The 18,904-nt window shown below is 40.7% G+C and overlaps 1 protein-coding gene across 3 annotated transcripts in view; it reads right to left on the bottom strand.

The window, feature by feature from the left end:
- Nucleotides 1-18,904, bottom strand: part of VWA5A (von Willebrand factor A domain containing 5A) — a 185,929-nt gene that overhangs the window by 14,414 nt on the left and 152,611 nt on the right. For all 3 annotated transcript variants that reach the window (XR_008551064.1, XM_054693165.1, XM_054693164.1), the window contains exons 4-17: nucleotides 10,210-10,270; nucleotides 9,886-10,088; nucleotides 9,363-9,585; nucleotides 9,082-9,257; nucleotides 8,699-8,813; nucleotides 7,422-7,591; nucleotides 7,075-7,163; nucleotides 6,759-6,903; nucleotides 6,352-6,431; nucleotides 4,803-4,917; nucleotides 3,926-4,090; nucleotides 3,274-3,374; nucleotides 2,724-2,974; nucleotides 49-393 (exon numbers count right to left, since the gene is read on the bottom strand). Coding sequence is in view for 2 of the 3 variants with exons in the window: in XM_054693165.1 (XP_054549140.1) it covers nucleotides 49-393; nucleotides 2,724-2,974; nucleotides 3,274-3,374; nucleotides 3,926-4,090; nucleotides 4,803-4,917; nucleotides 6,352-6,431; nucleotides 6,759-6,903; nucleotides 7,075-7,163; nucleotides 7,422-7,591; nucleotides 8,699-8,813; nucleotides 9,082-9,257; nucleotides 9,363-9,585; nucleotides 9,886-10,088; nucleotides 10,210-10,252 (2,221 nt within the window). In the remaining variant the exon portion in view is untranslated. The remainder of the gene's footprint in view (nucleotides 1-48; nucleotides 394-2,723; nucleotides 2,975-3,273; nucleotides 3,375-3,925; nucleotides 4,091-4,802; nucleotides 4,918-6,351; nucleotides 6,432-6,758; nucleotides 6,904-7,074; nucleotides 7,164-7,421; nucleotides 7,592-8,698; nucleotides 8,814-9,081; nucleotides 9,258-9,362; nucleotides 9,586-9,885; nucleotides 10,089-10,209; nucleotides 10,271-18,904) is intronic.

The raw sequence follows: 18,904 nt of genomic DNA, 5'->3' as shown, positions 1-18,904 counted from the left end.
TTAGTTCTCCATTCCCCATAGATCAAAAAGAACTGAGGCCCGCCTCACCTGTATGGTGAGATTCCAAATTGGTGCTGTTGGTGGAAGAATAAGCCCTTCCAGGAATGATGCCTGAAAGACATGTATTTCTTCCTTCATCTAAGTCCAAAAGCTCGGATTCAGGATCTAGCGCAGAGCCATATAGCTCAGAGTCATCTAGTTCTGCATATGTGTGAGACCTGGGTGAGGAAAATTCCCTAGGAAGATGCTCACTTAGATTGTACAGGTGCTTGTCCCTCTTGGGCCCCCTAGAAGACGTGCTAGGCCTTAGGCGGCATGCCCTGACTGAGAAAGGCAGTTTCCTCATGGATTGACTCCCAGGAAGACAAAAGGGAGATGAGTTCTTTGCACGAGCTGAAAAAGACCAGCACAGACAGTGTGAATGAGACACCCCCTGAGCTCTGCTGTAGGCTAAAGACCCTGATAATCTGAGACACATATTCTCATATTTACATCAGTCTGTCACCCTCTTTATTGTGCATTTCTTCTCCCGTGAGCCCACATTCTGCACATGCCCTCACTCTGAGTTCTTTCTAGGGTATGCTCTGGAATCCTTACTACATGAAAATGATCTTCCCTGCATCTTTAGTTTCATTACAAGAGGCCTCTTCCAACTATTTATCTTCACTTAAAAACTATTCCGCCTCTATTCCTATCAAACAGTGCTAACTCACATTCAGCTCTTTACATATCCTCACTTACCAGGATTACCTTTCTCAGATTCTTTCTCATCACTGCCAAACCCCAACCTCTTTGTCACTTCTTATCATTCACTGAAGTATCTGGGAGCTATATCATATATTTCTACTTCCTTGCAAAGTTGGCCATTATCTTAAGAGAATTCAGTACCCATGTAAATAACCCTAATTCAAAACTTCTTGACTTCCTTAAATCAAAAGGCTTCTACCATAGTAACTCCCTTCCCAAGCCAGGCCTTGTTGTCAAGTAGAATTATTCCACCTGTAAAAAATAAATTGGGAAACAAAATCCTACTCTTTATACACAATCTAACTCAGTTGTTTCCCATCTTACCTGATCTTTGACCTCATCTGGATCGCCAAATCCTTGACTCCTCTGCTTTTTCAATATATATCAACTTCCTTCTGTCTTTTCTCTTCTCTCCATTTAACCTACATCCCAAATCTAAAAACTTTACCACTCCTTCATATCTTCAACTCCACATCCCCTAAATTCCTTTTAATCACACCCAACAGTCAAAACTCAATCCTTGAAATGAAGCCAACACTCTACTCCATTCTTAGACCAAAGTGCTGAGTATAGCTGAAATGAATCCCAGAAATGATGATTCCCCCTTTAATAATGTGGTGCCACTGGAAAGGCCAAGGAACAAAGCTAAAGAGGACCCTTAACACTCCTTGAAAAATACTCATTTTGCTCTCCAATAGTCCACATAGTTATTTCAGACTCAACTAATTCTCTATGCTAACACTTCAAGTTCATACTCATTCTCGAATTGGTCTCTCTTACTGAAACTAAACAAAGTCTAGCAGACAGAAACTCCAAAAACTTGCCTCAGCCTAAAATAACGTTCACCATTCTCCCACTTCCTGGCAATAGAGGCCCCATACTTGTCCTACTAAAAGTTAATCCCTCACTGTGTCTCTTGATCTCATCTGCTCACTTCCTCAAATCTCTCCCATTCTCAAATTTTAAAGAGACAAAACATACAAAAAAAAAAAAAAACAAAACCCACCTCAACTCCTACCTCTTTTCTAGATGTCACTCTATATGCCTTCCTATTTTCAATGTATCATTTATAGTATCTATACAGCCCCTCATTTACTCTAACATTCGATAATATGGATTCTTTTCTGATCAATGACATTGTTTTCTATTAGATCAGCAAGGACCACTTTAAAATAAACCCATTATTCTCATTTCTATTTTTCACTTTGATTTCTCTGTAGTATCTGATACTTTTATAATACCCTTTGCTATATCAATGTTACCTTTCCTGCCCCCCCCCCTTAATTTCTCTTCGGGTTTGGAAAACACTTGGTCACCTATTCTTAGATACTGAATTATTTTTTACAATAACTCTCACCCCTCCATTTCCCTATCACTTTATACCTGCCTTCTAAATAGTATCATTGATGCTCATGACAAGTTATTATCTAACTGCTAAATACTGTCAAATGTGTATCTTCATTCTGAACACCAAAGCCATCTATCTCCCTTTCTACTAGACATCTTCATATGGTATTCTTTAGGCATCTCAAGTTTTAACCCCTAAACTTGGTCTTATTCTTTATTCTCTACTTAACAAATGAGATTATCATCCACCCTGCTGCTTAATCAGAAATTTGGTTTCGCACTGAAGCCTGGCATTAGAGCTAACATAAAATATTCCCATCCAGTCATAGAATCTTGCTCAGGAAAATTTTTGACCTGATCCTAATCCTTGGAACCCCTAGGTCTATAATTAAGCCTGCTTGGCTTAGGACTGAGACAATCAGAACCCACTCTCTAACACTACTGGATTGTCCATCAGCCACCTGTGCAATTACTAGACAGAAAAGCTTAACACCAGCCAGAAACCCTAGATGTGGAAAGACAAGGAATAAAAATGCATCTTAAGGACCTGTTCTAAATATTTCTTTTAAATGATGTGTCCAGATATGCAGGAACCCTAATTTTACAAGTTAGAATAGGGTGAAACTCACCACATGAAGAGCGGTTCGATGCAAAAGTAGCTCCCAATAGCATTGGCCTTGGAACATCCCTACGAGCCAGGGGCCCCTGAATTGGCTTATTGGCCTCCTTGTTGACAACAATGAAAGATGTGTGGGAGCTGATGACTCCACACTCCATGCTGACTTTCAGGATGTCTTTCTTATCTTTGGCTGGAGTGTCCCTGTAGCCCAGGTCCTTGGACTGGAGAAAGGACTTGGCAGCGAGGCGGTGAACTGTGAGGCTAAAAGAAAAGCATTCCTGTGACTTTGGGAAAGCATACCTATGGCAGTTAATTCAGGGCACACCACCAATTAAAGATGGCAGAGAGAAAACAAGAACAGAGAAGGGGAGAGATAAGATTTGAGTAACTTAAAAAGGAGAAATGATTACAGGGAAACAGTTGAGCCCAAAATTAAGAGAAGGAAGACAACCCTCGAGGGTGACAGAAACCAAAAAAATGGAGAGAAAAGGAGAAAGGAAGAAAAGGAGGGAGGGAGAGAAGGAAAAGGGAAAGATAGCAAAGGAAAAATGAATTCTTACTTGGCATCAAACTTGGGCTCTAGAGAAAACTTCACTTTACTGCTCAACCTCTTGCCCTGGAATGTGTACCTGAAGCACACTTCTCCTGTCGCTTCTGCAGGCTATAAATTAGAGAAGAGTAGAGAAGACGGAAGGGAGGGCTCACCAAGAGCAAGGTCAGAACTGGGGCAGACTCCCAACCCACATTCAAATTTCTGGCCAGGGGGCCTCCCTGCTGGTGCAGGGGTTAAAGACACAGTACTATCAAGCTAGCTCCAGCCACTGCAGCACAAGTTCGATCCCTGGCTGGGGAGCTGACCCACATGGTGCAGACGACCTTTCCTGTCTCACCCGCTGCTCCCCTCAGCAGTGTATTTCAGTAGAACTGCCTGTTCTGCTCCCTGCTCTGTCTCTGGTGAATCCTCTCACACCCCCACACCTCCAGCCTACACCCCAGTTCTTGTATGTGTAAATAAATCTTTTACTAAAAAATTTCCGACTAGGAACAGGTAGTTTAGGAAATTAGAGACCGGATATGATGGAGAAAGGGGTAGGCAGGCTGACTCCACCTGCCAAGTACTATCTTTTGATGAGGTCTCCTAGTTTAATGAAATGTCCAGTGCAGAGTTCAGGTCAGCAGCTACTCTAGGCACAAAAAAGAACAGGCACCCACCTGCATCACTCCATTCAATTGGGCATATATGATTAACCTTTGACCCCTAAAGATGACAGTCTGTTCTGGGGAAAGCATTTTAGCAGATAGACCAGAAGGCAAATCCCAGCTGAGTGAAACATCATCTACCACAGGCTGCAAAGCACGTTTCAGGGCCCTAAGAGCCTGGGGAGGAAAGAGAACAGAATAAGCATTAAAAAATAATAATAGCAACAATAACTATTATTGATTGAAAATTTATTATGCATAAGGTGCTATGCAACACAATGCATGTCACGCCTAATCTGTAACACTGTCCTAGCAGATGGACATTATTACTCTTAATTTGCAGTTAAAGCTGACAGATTTATTAACAAAAAATGAATGAAGGAAACATCTGAGAAAGGAGACCCTGGAGAAGGAGGAGCTAAATAAGAGATGGCAGCAACAGAACAGAGGAACTTAGAAATGTGATCAGAGGTGGAAAATGCCTTTCCTTGTGCATACTAATCAAATGGTACATCAATGCACCACTTTCTCCAATCTAGCAGACATGCTCTAATTATTCCTTCTCATTCTCTGTATTTTTTGCATAGAGGATAAGATGTAATACCAAAGAGTCTAGAGCATATACCTAGAATCTCAATCATGACAGTCTCTTAGTTTCTGTTCTTAAATACAAATCCCTAACCTCCTGTAGAATCTCATGTCTGGGTTTCCAATTAGTAGGCTAGATTTTAGAACAATGAGGGGCCCTCTTACATCGGCCAGAAGTATATAGCCCATGCCTTCAGGATAAAATGAAATGAATTCTGGAGGCAAGGGTTGCTTGTGCCCTTTCAGCAATGTCTTCCCCCACCCCACACTTGCTGTGGCTCACAACCGGTCTATCCCTTACCTTAGACTGCACTCTGTCCTTGCCTGTAATAAATTCTGCAGTGCCCCCTGAGGCCCGGGCAATGCCTTTTATTAGGCTGGTGGAGGCTCCTTCTCCAATACCAAATGAAAAACATCTGCAATTGTGAAGGGGTAAAAGTTAGAGACAGGCAATACAGCGTGAAACTATACAGTAAATATGCAATGTCCAAATAATTACTTCCTTAACCAAAAGTCTAATAACAGCCATTTATTTTTCTATATTTTAGGGTGGCAAATGCCTTAAATTACTAATACAGTGTAATCATCACAATGCTCCTCAGAGGCAGGTTTATGCTTCATTTGCAGATAAAGAACTGAATTCTGAAGCATTTTTAAAAACTGTCCAAGATCACACACAATGAATTAAAAAACAGTTAGAGATCTCGTGTGTATTGTTAGGTTAAAGAAACAAGAAAATGTGCTCATTTCGTGAGATACTAGGTTTCTTGCCATGGAGGAACGAAGACACAAATATGAAGCAGGAGAAAGAACAAATGTTGTGTTACTCCTTTGGAAGGATGGATGGCAGTAAAATAATTTTTTAAAATATTTGCTAGTTTTGTCTGCTGAAAATGCTTAGAACTAATAATATCCCAGAGCATCAAGGAGTTGTAACTAACATTAAAATATTGACCTCTCTCTATTATTTTCACTTACAGGAACAAGGCTTCTTATAAAAATGGAAAGTTAGAGGGCTACGAAAGTACAGGTAAGTCTGAAACATTGTTTGCAAAAAAGAACGGAAATATTCATAAAGCAAAGGCCATGTGGGAAAGACAGGAGCAAGTGAAAAAGGTGCTCCCATTGGCCTAATCTGGAACTTTTGAGCATCTAAATGAACAATGAGAGTAATGAAACAAATTGGAAAAATGATGAAAGAATACAAGAGATAACAAAAGCAAAGGAGGGTGAGATAAGGGAGGGAAAGCTCTTTTACAGTAGGATGCCAACTAGTAAATAGGGGAAACTTAATATGGGATAGCTAGCCATCCATCCATCCATTTAATTACATTTTGGTCAAGGTCAGTGGTAGCCCCAAGAGGCTACACCATACAGCCTAGACCTGTCCTTTTACCAAGTAGGTTGGTGCAATTAACTCTGTGATGTTCACACAACAAGGCAACTGCCTAATGATGCATTTTTCAGAATGTATTTCTGTTGCTAAGTGAGGCATGACTATACATATACATATGCACACATACAGATATATGTAGACAAGTGTGTACAAAAAATACACATACAACAATAAGCTAATGTGTATTATTTTTAACTGCTGAAGCAATGTCTATCATCAGTAGAATCAATAAAGTGTGGTATAATAGTTTTATGGGATATTTTATACCTATTAAAATTTACTGTTTCCATGGAAAATATGTATCTCAACATATGGCAGGAGCAAAGAAGCAAGACTATTCAAAACAAGAAAAGCAATGCTGGCACTATATGGCACTGTGACACAAGATCATTATCTTTGTAAGATCCATTTATTTATGCACAAGAACTGGGCTACAGGCCAGAGATTTCTTTACCTGTGCTTCAGATTGTTGCTTCTGACTTCACTAATGACACGGAATGTGTCGCAAACCTCACCATCTGTGAACACAAAAAGCTGGAGAAAGAAAAAGAATCAAATCAGCAGTGAATGTGAGTAAATTTTTGAATTTGGTTTCCCTCCCCTCCCCTCCCGAGTAGAGTACAGGCATATTCACTAAAATACATTGGTGAGGAAAGCAGCAGGTGGGAGAGGTCTGGTGAGCCAACTCCTTCTCCAGGGACTGAAGGCATGTTGTGGTGGCTGCAGATAGCTTCATAGTGCTGTGACTTAACCCCTTGTGCCATCAGGGAAGCCCGCCCTCCCTCATAAAGATTAAAAACTTTATTTAAGGCTGGTTTTTTTTCCCCCTATCCCCTTTTTTTGTTCTGTTTCAGTGTTTACCTGAAGGGGGTGATCCGGAATGGAAGGCCTACTGTAAATGGCCTGCAATGGCTGCAATATTTCTGTGCCCCCCAAGTCAGCTTGCATAAGCTTCACTTCCTTCACCGCCTCCTCCATGGTTTCCTGAGTGTACTGCACACTATCCCTGAGAAAAAGAAAGCACATAGCTACCATCCAGTATTGAGTCCCTACGTTGAAATACCCCCACTATAAACTCCATCTGAAATCCCCAAAGTCAATTTTTCATTTATTAAAGGGATTATTGCATGTTTTCATTCAAATTTCTTTTTGGACTTTCACTTTTCTAGACACTTACTTAAAGAATGACTTATAGGAAGATCCAAATCCATAGATATTGAAATAACAACCAATGGGCAAACTCTTCAGCAGCAAAATCAGTGTTTCCTGAAGGAACAGAGTATGCAGGAACAGTGAGAAAGGTTCCTGTCAGACACACAGACCCTAACAATCTAACTCTTGACAGTAAGATCTTTCACCTTCATGCCTCCATGCCCTTATAGTCCAAGGTTAGCCTCACTCCAAATGATCATTTCATCTGTAGTTCACATGGGTAGCAGACCCACAGCTCCGGATGGAATCCATTTTAACCCCAGCATTTCATTCTCACTTGAGCATATGATCAAAGAAAGAAAGTAGTTTTACCTTGGCTGCCTCGATGCGCAGTTGAGATTTATCCTCTTTACTCATTGGGCAGGCCATACTTCCTGAGCAGTCTATGAGGAAGACAAATTCTCCACAGGCAATTGGTGGTTGAGCTTCTGGGATATTTGGGTAGAAACTCACCATTGCAGATGGAGCCCCCATCAAAGAATCTAACCAGAAAGGATAAGGACACTGTGAGGTAAAGTCATGCTTCATGGTCCTTGTAACCTAGTGCCAGGAAGTTCCCAAGAGTGACATGGATACCAGGTAACCTTCCAAGGAAAAGTGTACACATATTAACGAAAATTTAGAAAGTAAGGCAATACAAATGCATGTAGTAAGAAACTAAAGCTAGACTTGGAAATTAAGAAACTAGGGCAAGATGAAAAAGTTCTAGAATGGATATTACTGATGGTTGCCCAACAAGGTGAATGAACACATTCAAGACAACAGAACCAAACACTTAAAAATAGTTATAATGATAGACTTTGCTATGTAAATTTTACTGTGATTTAAAAAAAAATTGCAGGTAAAATCACATGTAGATGTGATGAATCAATCAATAAAACTTATTAGATATAATAATCTTAACCAAATAACAATTACTACTCACATACCTCCTGTTTTTAAATGTTTTGATCAATGCAGAAGGGATTTTCCTGTGCAAGTCTGTATAACTTACTTTTTCTTGCCTTATTTTACTAATCAAATAAACACAGCATAGTGATTTTAGCCACTGTAGACATTTTACTACATGTAGACATTTTACTACATGTAGACATGCTACTATTAAAATGATAGAGGTCATTTTAGTGCATATGTTTACTTATATTTAGATTCCCTCCCTGAGGTAAGATCCCCAAATTTGCAATTACCAAAATGAACATTTGACACTTAGCAACAAATTTCTTCTCAGAAGTATGAAACCACATTATTTACTTCACACTACCTATGAGAATGTCAAATTCACCATTCCTTTCAAAGCATGTGCCACTGCCAGATCTGGAAAGCTTGGATAATTTGAAAGGTGAAAAAGCCACATTGTTGTCACATATTTGTAGGTAGCTATATTCCCTCTTGTGAATTATTTGTTTAGTGCTTAGCCTAAGTATCTACTGGTACTCTTAAAAATGCCTACAAGACATAACCACTTAAGTCATTAAAATGAATCATTCCTGCATGCCAGAGTGAGATGCTGTACATCCATCTCTTTTACCCACTACTGAAGAGAGGGAAAGAAAAGCGATGCTGAGAACAAGTTGAGGAGTAACCCTTACCTGGCTTTGAGTTTGGCTTCCCCATCTCCACAGCTACGCTGGGGGTATGCACATCCCTGTAGTAAATCAGGAGTTCCACATCTCGATCAAATTTGTGTCCATCGGCCAGAGAAACCTGAGTTGGGAACAGGCAAAGAGACACGCTGGGACTTTCCTGGCTTGCTGCCTGGGGCTGTGGTGAGAGTTGAGGATTTTTCCACAAGTAAATGTGGTTAGGACTAGGACCAAGAATGCAGAGAAGGCTCTGGACAAGGGGACAAAAGAGGAACACAGTATGATCCCCTCCTCTCAGTCAACAGGGAAAAGGAAGGAATGTTAAGGAAAGATTGAGGGAGGACCAAGGTCAGAACCCAAGGAACAGAGATGTGGGTAACCGTAAGTACCTGAGCAGAAGTCTTTTCAGCTTCAGGATACTCAATGGCACTCAAGGGGCAGTTGCACTGAATCCTCTGGATGCCATGCTGGGAATGGATGGCTGCGGTCATGCTGAGTGTGTAGGGCAGGTCTTCCAAAGGAACTCTGGGGGCCTTCATGTTCAGGCAACTGTCCTCAGACAATCCTACAAAATATTACCTGAGTTCTGTTTTCCTTTCCCATGCTTTCTAGCAGCCCTCCAACCTCGAGGGGATTTCTCCACTAATTTTCCACAGGAGACAATACTCACTAGTGTTCTGGTATCGAGGATTCAGGATAGCTGGGAGCACATAGCGCAGGGCCCCATCTGCTTCCAGGGGCAGCTCCTGCACGTACCTCAGCGTCAGTGAAACCTTTGACCCAGGGTGGAGGTTCCCCACGTTGCAACAGAAGACATCCCTGGAGAACATGTCCTCTTCCAAGAGGAAGGCTTGGTAGCCATGGCTGATGGCAGTGTCATACTTGGCACTGGCCTAAGGAGATTAGGGAAAGAAAAGGGGCATCAGAGGTAATATAGTTGATGATGAGGAGACAAGTGATAAAACAAAGACTGAGGGAGAGGAGCTGTGATGATCTCATCATGTTCATAATTGAACTCTGAGTGGCTCTGATGGCATTTTATCTCTAAAATTATTTTAGGAAAATAGCACTAAAGAGGAGAGTGGAGGAAAGAGCACTCAACATCAGCATTTTTTTTTTGTGAAATTGCATTTGCTGGAGAATATTCATTAAAGAAATAAGGAGGGAGAGGACGATATACTCATCCCTAGTACCGTCATCCTCTCCTGTAATTCTGCCATAATTCTCTTCCCATCCACCATGGCCTCAAAGGTGTAGACAGCAGAGTCTTCATCCATGGGAAACACAAAGAAGGCCTCCACGGGAACTTTCTCCTCATTCTCGTAGTGTAAGGTTGCGGACACACCAGCCACAAACTCCCGAATCGACAAGGTCACAGAGATGCTCTTTAGCGGCACTAGGGAAAGAATCCAATGGTTAAAAAGAAGAAAAACATGAATAGATTGCTTCTTGCAAGCCAGCCCTTGTGTGAGCCACCAAAGGGACAGTGGCAATTAAGAGGTAGGCATCGGGCTTACCTGGCTCCTCCTGGCGGGTTAGTAGGCCACAGGACCCCACCATGGTGACACAGGGATTGCTCTGGAAAAGAGTGACAAGTGACAGTAATCCCCAATACAGTGACAAGTTGGGGATTGCTGCTTCAAATACCAGTACCTTAGGTGCTTCTCTCTAGCATAATAGTGCTTCGGTGTTAATGATGGAGCCAAAAAAGGGAGAAAGAAGCCGGAACAGAGATAAAGATGCCAACAGTAAGGCTGTAAGATTCACTGACTACCCACTAAACAGAAAATCTCTGAAATGCCCCAAAGATGGTTCAGACACCGCCTCCATTTTCCCCAAAGTGATTTTAACATATCCCCCCATAAGTACATTACACAGGTAAAATTAATGAAACTCCTCAGAAGCCCAGTATTTTAAAATGAAGCCCATAATACCTGTAAGTCATACATGCACATATGAATTAATGTATGTGAGGTCCCTAGGACAGTATCTGGCCTATAGCATGTATTCAATCAGTTATGATAGACTATTAGTATTCTATGATTGTCATTACAGTTGTTACATAGACCTCTGCTGTCACTTTGGCTCATGCTATTCAGTGACCTTCATGTTGCTAGAGAAGTCTGGAAAAATGCAGTATGACTATGCCCCCCGAAGGAACTCTCCCGTGAGAACCCCCCAAATCATCCTTCTTAAGCAACCTTATCTGACTCCTGCACTCCCATTTCCTAACCCATTATTCATTTCACTCCCTCACGCCCTTCTCCTAAGCAACCGCTAACTCTGCTTTGACTGTCACAGTGGAACTGTAAAAAGGCATAAAAAGCTTGTTTCCTTTACACTTGGTGCCCAGAGTCTTGGAGATGACTCCCCTGGGCCTGCCGGTGTTAATAAAATCTCCTGATCTCAGTTTTCTGAGTGTCGCTTGTTTCTTCCTCAGGGAAGGGCTGAAGAACCCTAACAATGTCACTGTCCATATCAGCTTCATGTCTCCATGGCTCAGCTGCCTGACCCAGAATGGACCCCCACACCAAATTTTCTTGTGATTTTCTTTGTGGGACTCATATTGAAATTATGCTTTACTTCCTCTAGCCAAAGACATTCTAATATAATATATGCAATATATTCTCTATTTTAAATCAAGCCATACTAAATATAGCTTCTATGTTGTATTGTAACATTAGACAACAATTTCATGTGATATAACAAAGATAAATTTATGTATCTGCACTATTATTACAGACATTATGGTTCTTTCATCCAATCAGCAGTGGATTTAGTCACAGTCTTTGGCCCTAATATCACTGGAAGTTGCCCTCCGACTATTGTGAACTGAATTATTTGTAAATGTCCCCCTCCCTCTTCAGTCAAAGGGTGACCTAAGCTGCAATCTTCAGCAGCAATGTCACTGAACCTAGGCATTAAGGAGTTTACTCCAACAAACTCCCTTTGGCTTTCTTACCATTATTTGCCTGCAGTTCTTTGTTACACCAATTGTGATTTCTGTTTCATCATGTCACCTCACATCACATATTTGGGGGTTCATCCACAACCTCCTTTGAATAAACTTTCTTTGCCTCACCATCACAATTGCCAGTGCAATATCTTAACCCAAGCAATGCTCCTGCTCCATGTTGCTCAGCCATCTGATAATAACAATATTTCTTATACACACTGCCCTGGCCTCACAAATTAGTTCCAGTAAATCAGACTTTTCCTCCTGGGTCTGTATTTATGTTTGAAATAACACTCAGGGCAAAAAAAAAAAACAGACTTTTTAGGACTTGAGACAAATATTATACTGTGAGTCCTGCAGAACTAGTGCGCTTATGGTGACCACCGTAAGGAATGTTACTTTGGGCTGGTCAACCACGGGTGTAACTTGGAAACCACGCTGGGTGCCAAACTGTTGTAGAGCAGCCCTGATACAAAATGGGGTGCCTGACTGTGGGTCCTCATCCATGCACTTAAAAGGACTTATCAATGCTCTACTACAGGCACACGCGAAAGGTTAATAAAAGGTTTATTTACAAGAAAAGGGGAAATGAAAAAATGTACAGCTCAGGAAAAAAAGTGGGAGACAAAGTTTCAAATGACTCCTACCCGATCCGCCCATCAGGAATTCCAAAATGGCACTCTGAGAGCTGGCCACGAGCCAGGAGCCGTAAAGCCAGGAGGCGAGCGATAGCGAGCCCCACCAAGGCCCACGTGTTTGGTTTTTATATCCAACCTGGCTGCCCAACTCCACCCTCAGGTCCCAGCCACCCTTCCTTTGGTGGTGACGGAATTTGTCTTTCCCAGTGTCTTCATGACTTTAGTCTGAAGTGGGGGTGGGGTCCACAAAGCCTGTATGGAATTAGCTCAGGACATCATTTCCCCCTAACAGTGGCAGCTCAGGAGAGGATGCTTAGGAAAAGGGTTTCTATCCAGACACTTTACTAAGGTAAGTTCTTTGGCTGAACAGGCTGGGGCTGCAAGGGGAAGAATTTCTGACATCAGCAGAAACGTAAAGCAGGAACCACAGAGACACACAGCTGAAGCAGTTTTCAGAAAATAGCAGGCCACGGAAGCCGAAGGTGAGGCAATACTCACCAATGGTGGATTTCAGATGGAGGGAGAGAAGTTGAAGGGTGTCTCTGGAAAAACTAAACAAAACAGCCTCATTTCCTGATTCTAACCACAGAATAAATCCCTCCTTGGGGGCAATCTGCTCTTCAGTACCCAGTTCCTCACCTTTCCTAGTACAAACAAGGCTGGGTCAGATAGCATGAGTTCTCTGCCCTGGGGGTGGCACTTTAGAAATAGAAGAGGTAGGTAAAAACTGGCTAAAGAGGTTGACAAGTTCAAAGCCTTGTTTGAGGTCTCTGGTTAAACCTGAACCTGAGGTCTGGTTAAATAGAAGGCATCACAGAACCATGTGAATGTGTGTCAGATGGGCTCTCGAGAAGGGAAGCAAGAGTTCCTGAACTGCGGGCAGCAGGCCACACCCTTGCAGCCTGTTGCAGGTCAGAAGTAGAAGAGACAGATCCAGCCAAGGGAGAGATTTGGGTGTAGAGAGGGCTGGAGAGAAAAAGGGAGTGATTTAATCTTTAATGTCCAGTCCTAGCTATCAGTGTTAGGTATTAACACAAGGGATCAGAGTCGGTCCCTTGAATTTAGAGGCTGCAATCTGATGGGGGGGGGGGTGGGGGGGGGGTTAATTTCCACATCATAACATGGAGAAAACATTAACAGTTTATATGAAAGAAAAAGAAGGGGAGACAGAGAGGGAGAGACAGAAATGAAGGTCATTAGACTGTTAGGAAATGACTAATAATTTCCCAGCCCACCACCAGAGGCCCCTGAACTGTCAACCCAGCAGAAACTCCTGGGCTACCACATCAGGACTAACTTCCCCAATCTTGCACTTGCAGGTAAACAAGCCCCAACAAAGCTGCAGATCTGGAAGCTGAATGAGATTGGCTGATCTTAGTCCTCAGAGACTAAGGATGGGTCCAGCCCCAGGGCAGGCATCTGGGTCACCTACCTCCTCACAGGCAGCTCTGAGAGAAGTGTGTCAAAGCAGAGAGAAAACAGCTGCAAGAAAAATTACGGGAAGGCCCGCCCTCTTCTAGGGACCAATTAAAAATAGTAACTATGTGAGTAAGGGACCTACAGGAAATTCTTAAATGTTCTAACCATTGCTTTTCTGAATCAAGGGAGAATTCTTTAACCCTGGAACTTTTGCTGTCCCCTAAGTAACAATCTGAGCATAAGCAAAGGGAAGGGAGTCCCCCCATCCCACCCCAAGTGAAAATGTAACAGTAACAACATCAACATTAATATAAAAAACTAGATATTTCTGTAGCCTCATTACCAAGGGCTTACTGGCAAGCAGAGGAGAGCTTTTAGGGTCAGAATAGACAGGAAAAGCCTGGAAGGAATAAAGAAGCCTCCAGAGATGAGCAACAAATTCCAAAGGGAACTAATCAAACACCCCAGGACCAGGGGCAACAAGACATCCTGGAACAAGGATGATAAAGAAAAGTATGCTAAGATAAGGACTGGGACACAGAGACTTAGTTCTGGGCACAGAGACTTTAAGGCAGAGTGAGACCACCAAGGACTAACCAATCACAAAGAGACTGGTGAGGTTTTAGAATAATGAGGGAAAGAAGGTGTATATTCCCTGAGGCAAGACTCCACTTTGGCTTCCTTGCCCCTCCCTGGCCTGGTTCCACTGGCTGGGAGTCCCACTTTATTTCTGTTCCTTTTCTCCTTAATAAACCTTTCGTTTCTCTAAACAAATCTGCCTCTTTTTGCTTGCTTGCCTGAGCGTCATTGAATTTCCTGCTGCGGCTTCTTGAGACACCAACCCGTGGTGGTCTAGTGGCTGGGACACAGCGCTGCCCCTGCAGCCTGGGATCTGTTCCTGGCTGGGAGGCTAGATTTGAAAACCTGAAATCATAGAATTGTTAGGGGGAAAGGATGTCCTGAGCTAATTCCATACAGGCTTTGTGGACTCCACCCCCACTCCAGACCAAAGCCATCAGGACATTGGGAAAGACAAATCCTGTCACCACCAAAGGGAAGGTGGCAGGGACCTGAGAGTGCAGTTAAGCAGCCAGGGTTGGTATAAAAAACCAAACACGTGGGCCTTGGGGTCTCTCGCTCTCTTGCTGGCCTCCTGGCTTCATGGCTCCTGGCTCGCAGCCAGCTCTCAGAGTACCATCTGGAATTCCAGATCGGCAGATCAGGTGAACGCATTTAAAACTTTGTCTCCCACTTTCCTCCCTGAGTTGTACATTTCCTCATTTGCCCTTCCCTTGTAAATAAACCTTTTATTAACCTTTTGTGTGTGTCTGCAGTAGAGTATTGATAAGTCATTTTAAGCACGCGGGTGAGGACCCACAGTTAGGCAGCCCGTTTTGTATTGGGGCTGCCCTATAACAGTTTGGCGCCCAGCGTGGTTTCCAATTTACGCTGCTTATAATACTTCATTCTAACCCTGAAGTTCATTTCTGCCATTCTATCTTTATTATCATGGAGTCTCATTTTAGTTTCCTCTGAGATTTGCTCTCTTTCCTCTGACTGCAGAGGAATCTCTTTCCTCTCCATTGCAATTCATCTAAGACTTTTTATTATTCTTACCCTACTGAAGCCTTTTATGTATTCGTAAGTTAAAAAAAAATTAAGTTATAAACTTTTAAATAAAAGCCCAAAATGCATATAATTTTTTTTATTACTAGGTGTTACATGAGAATACTAATGGTTGTACTTAGATCTCTGATTGCTATCCACTGTAGGTAATAGTCAAAAAGATCAAATGAAAAAAGTTCTCAGAAGTGTATACATCTTTTTGTTACCTGATCTATTACTGATAACAACTATAATTAATAGGCATCACTTTATGTGATCACTGGTAACTTACAAATTTTGTGTTTGGAGAGATCACATGACACTGGGGCCCAACAAAAATTTAAAATAGATGGAAAGTTGGTAAGATGGAATGAAAAAAAAAAAACATATGTAGCTACTGTATTTGAATTTTTATGGAAATCAAGTATTTTATATGGTAAAACAAATAGCTTTACTTCACACACGAACATTCACTGTGAATGCTAGTTGCACTCTCCCTTTATTGATTTTTAACCTGATTACATCCCAGATTCTAATGAAATTTCATAGAGAACAGGCTTTTATTATGAAAAGGAACCTTATATTTCTTATATAGTATCCTAATTCTAGAAATATTAGTTATTTGCAATCTCTTCCCTATACATATTAATGTTTAAAACAAAGTCAAACAACAACAAAAAATAACTCATCTTCACAGTGGGAAAGGAAGGAATAAGAAAAAGAAGGGAAAGATTCTACAAATGAAGAGAAATATACGCTTTCTGCAAATTTAATAAAGATTATGGGAATAAGAGCATGTGCCAGGAACTTTATAAGCACTACCTCACTCAAACTTCACAGTCACTGCATGAAATATTAGTAAAACTCCATTTTTAAATTATAATGTTAAGGTTCAAAGAGAATCATTACCTTCTCTAGAACATATAACTGATATGAGACAGACATCTTTCACACCAGAAACTCCTGGCTCCAAGGTGGTACATTATGCTACAATTTCTTCAAAAAACCTCAATAAAAAAACAAGATAATCTAAAAAAATGGCTGATGAACAGGTCAGATCTCTAAGATCCATGGAGAACGAAGAGGTCCATGGGCTCTCTACCCAGAAGAGAAAATGGTGGCCATGAGGAACGGGCAAGCTCAGTCTTCAAAGGAATGGGGAATCATCATTTTGATTCGTGTACTATTTTCTCACTCCCAAACTCTCTCAACTTCCAGCATTTAATTGTTCCCTCTGCTCAGAAGGCTCCTGCTCCCTGTGTCTGGGGATATCCCATGGGTGGGTCTCCAGAGGCACTATGTAATCATGCAAATGTAGATCTTTGTACTTTTCCTTACTCTGAGGCAATCCCCCTAGTGATAGGCCAGCCATTGGAGGTAAAGCTTCCTCTTTCTGCATAATTTTCGATGAAAAAAACATTTGTGCTTTGCAGAGAGAGAAACTCAAGTCCAATTCCACAGTGCCCAGGGGAACAGAGAGTCCCATATCTCTTGTAGAAGAAACTGAAGATAAAAGGGAGGGAAAAACATTTGTTAACCTTACTTGGGCTGGTCATGAGCCTTTTGATCATGTAAGTTCAGAGTATCTCCCCATCTTTCTCCTCTTTTTACTATTTCCCCTCATTCTAGAGTTCTTGGTGGCAAATATGTTGTGAGAATTCACAATAAGGCCTTGCTTCTCATTTTAGGTGATCACTAGAGCCTTTTCTTCTATCTACTCAACCAAACAGCATGCAGGAATGCATTTATTGATTCTCCTTTTCTTCCTTAATCATTTATTCAGTATCTATCACATTTCAAGTACCACACATTACTTAGGATTAAAAATTTAGTTAAGATATATTTCCTGGCATGGAGAAAATAATAATCTTTATGTTATAAAAATATGTAAAAGATAGTCTTTTCAAAATTCTCTGAAGAATGTACATATTTCATCTTAAAAGGCTCCTTTTCCTTAAATGGAGTATGGCTCAAGGTTTGACTTCCAACCCTATGTTGTCCTGACTTTTTCTTATCTTTCTTGTGACCTTCTGGCTTAAGGCAATGACTGTCATCTTCATGCAGGTAACTACTTCCCAAATTCTTTAACATGAGACTCTCTGTAGAAAATATAGTAATAATGAACTATATGTAGCATGTTGTGTATATCAGAATCTTTCATGAAGTCTGTCATTTATAAGGAAAAATATTTTTAATATATAGTATATAAAACTTCAGTCTAACATAGTATTCTTTTCATGAGATATTACTCGTAGTTTTCCACTGCTTTCTTATAGAAAATATACTGCTCTATAACCAACAGAAATGTGACTCCTATTTACAAATACCTTATAGACTGATACGGTACAGATCACTGTATCGCATTATCATGATTCACATTTTTCAGTACTTTCAGTGATTTGGAAGGTTGAGTGCTTTTTTATAGGATACAAAACATGAGAAAGACATTTAAGCCATGGTTCCCAAACTTCTCCATTACGGGTTTTATTTGTATCTCAGCAAAATTAAGAGGAGACCATTATGTCCACAGCTGCATTTACTAAATAAACACTTGCCCCAAACTGTGAGTTATTTAGCATTAGCTATGTTGATGCCAATATTAAGTCAGAGCATTACATGAGTATTTTTACTTTTGCCCAGAATAAAGAGGTAAATAACAATTCCTAGGGACCTGAAATGTGACAGACACCACTTGAGAGTCTCATACTGTATTATCCTATTTACTAACAGTTTTGGATTGTAATACAACCCTGTTTTAAAGACAGATAAAATGAAACACAGCAAAGTCAAAAAATAGGTAAACAAGAGTTTAGGTTTAAAAATCAAATCTGCCTACTTCATAACTGTTATCTTCCCTTATTACCATTCCCCTATAGCAGTGACTATCTGATGCATTACACTGCATTATACTGTTTAATTTAAAACAGAATCTTTATGGAGTACTTATACCATATAACAACTTTTCATGCATTCTTTTATCTAACAAATATTTATTGCCAGCTATTTAGTCACTGTAACAATACTGCAGATTCAACCACCATTGGTGCGTTTGCTCTCAATATAGTCTGATACAATCTGAATTCAGTTCCATCCAATTTCTTTTGTATATGTGGATAATATTACCCTTTTTGAACACTTCCAGTTGTTTCAGAATGTGCTATTGTGAGTCAGTAACTATTAAGCGATTCAGAAAGACTGAATTGTATATATATATATTTTTTTTATTTTGGACTATATATTTGTAAGAATTTTTTTTTAAATAATAAATTTTATTTTTATATTTCCCATACAATTGCATATTGTATATTGAAGGAATTGTATATAGAATTGTATATAGAAGCCAAGTCACGACAATTAACCAATTTTCTTATCTTTTGAATATCAAAAAAAAAAAAAGCCTAAAAAATGGAAAACGTTTTGGAATTGACAAGCACCTTAAATACAAATAGTGTGACAGGTGACTACAGCACCCCCTAGTGGCAGTTTCAAGTCCTTCACATATTCACTTACGTGACATTTTCCTTTAAAATAAATTGTCAAACTCAGAAGCAGAATGCATATTGGTGTTTGCCATGGGCAGAGACGAGCAGAAAT

Source organism: Talpa occidentalis, unplaced genomic scaffold (genome assembly GCF_014898055.3).
Source record: "Talpa occidentalis isolate TD23 unplaced genomic scaffold, MPIMG_talOcc4v2.1 talOcc4.12, whole genome shotgun sequence".
NCBI lineage: Eukaryota > Metazoa > Chordata > Mammalia > Eulipotyphla > Talpidae > Talpa > Talpa occidentalis.
The sequence above is the reverse complement of the archived record's forward strand: the minus strand, read 5'-3'. Positions and strand labels throughout refer to the sequence as shown.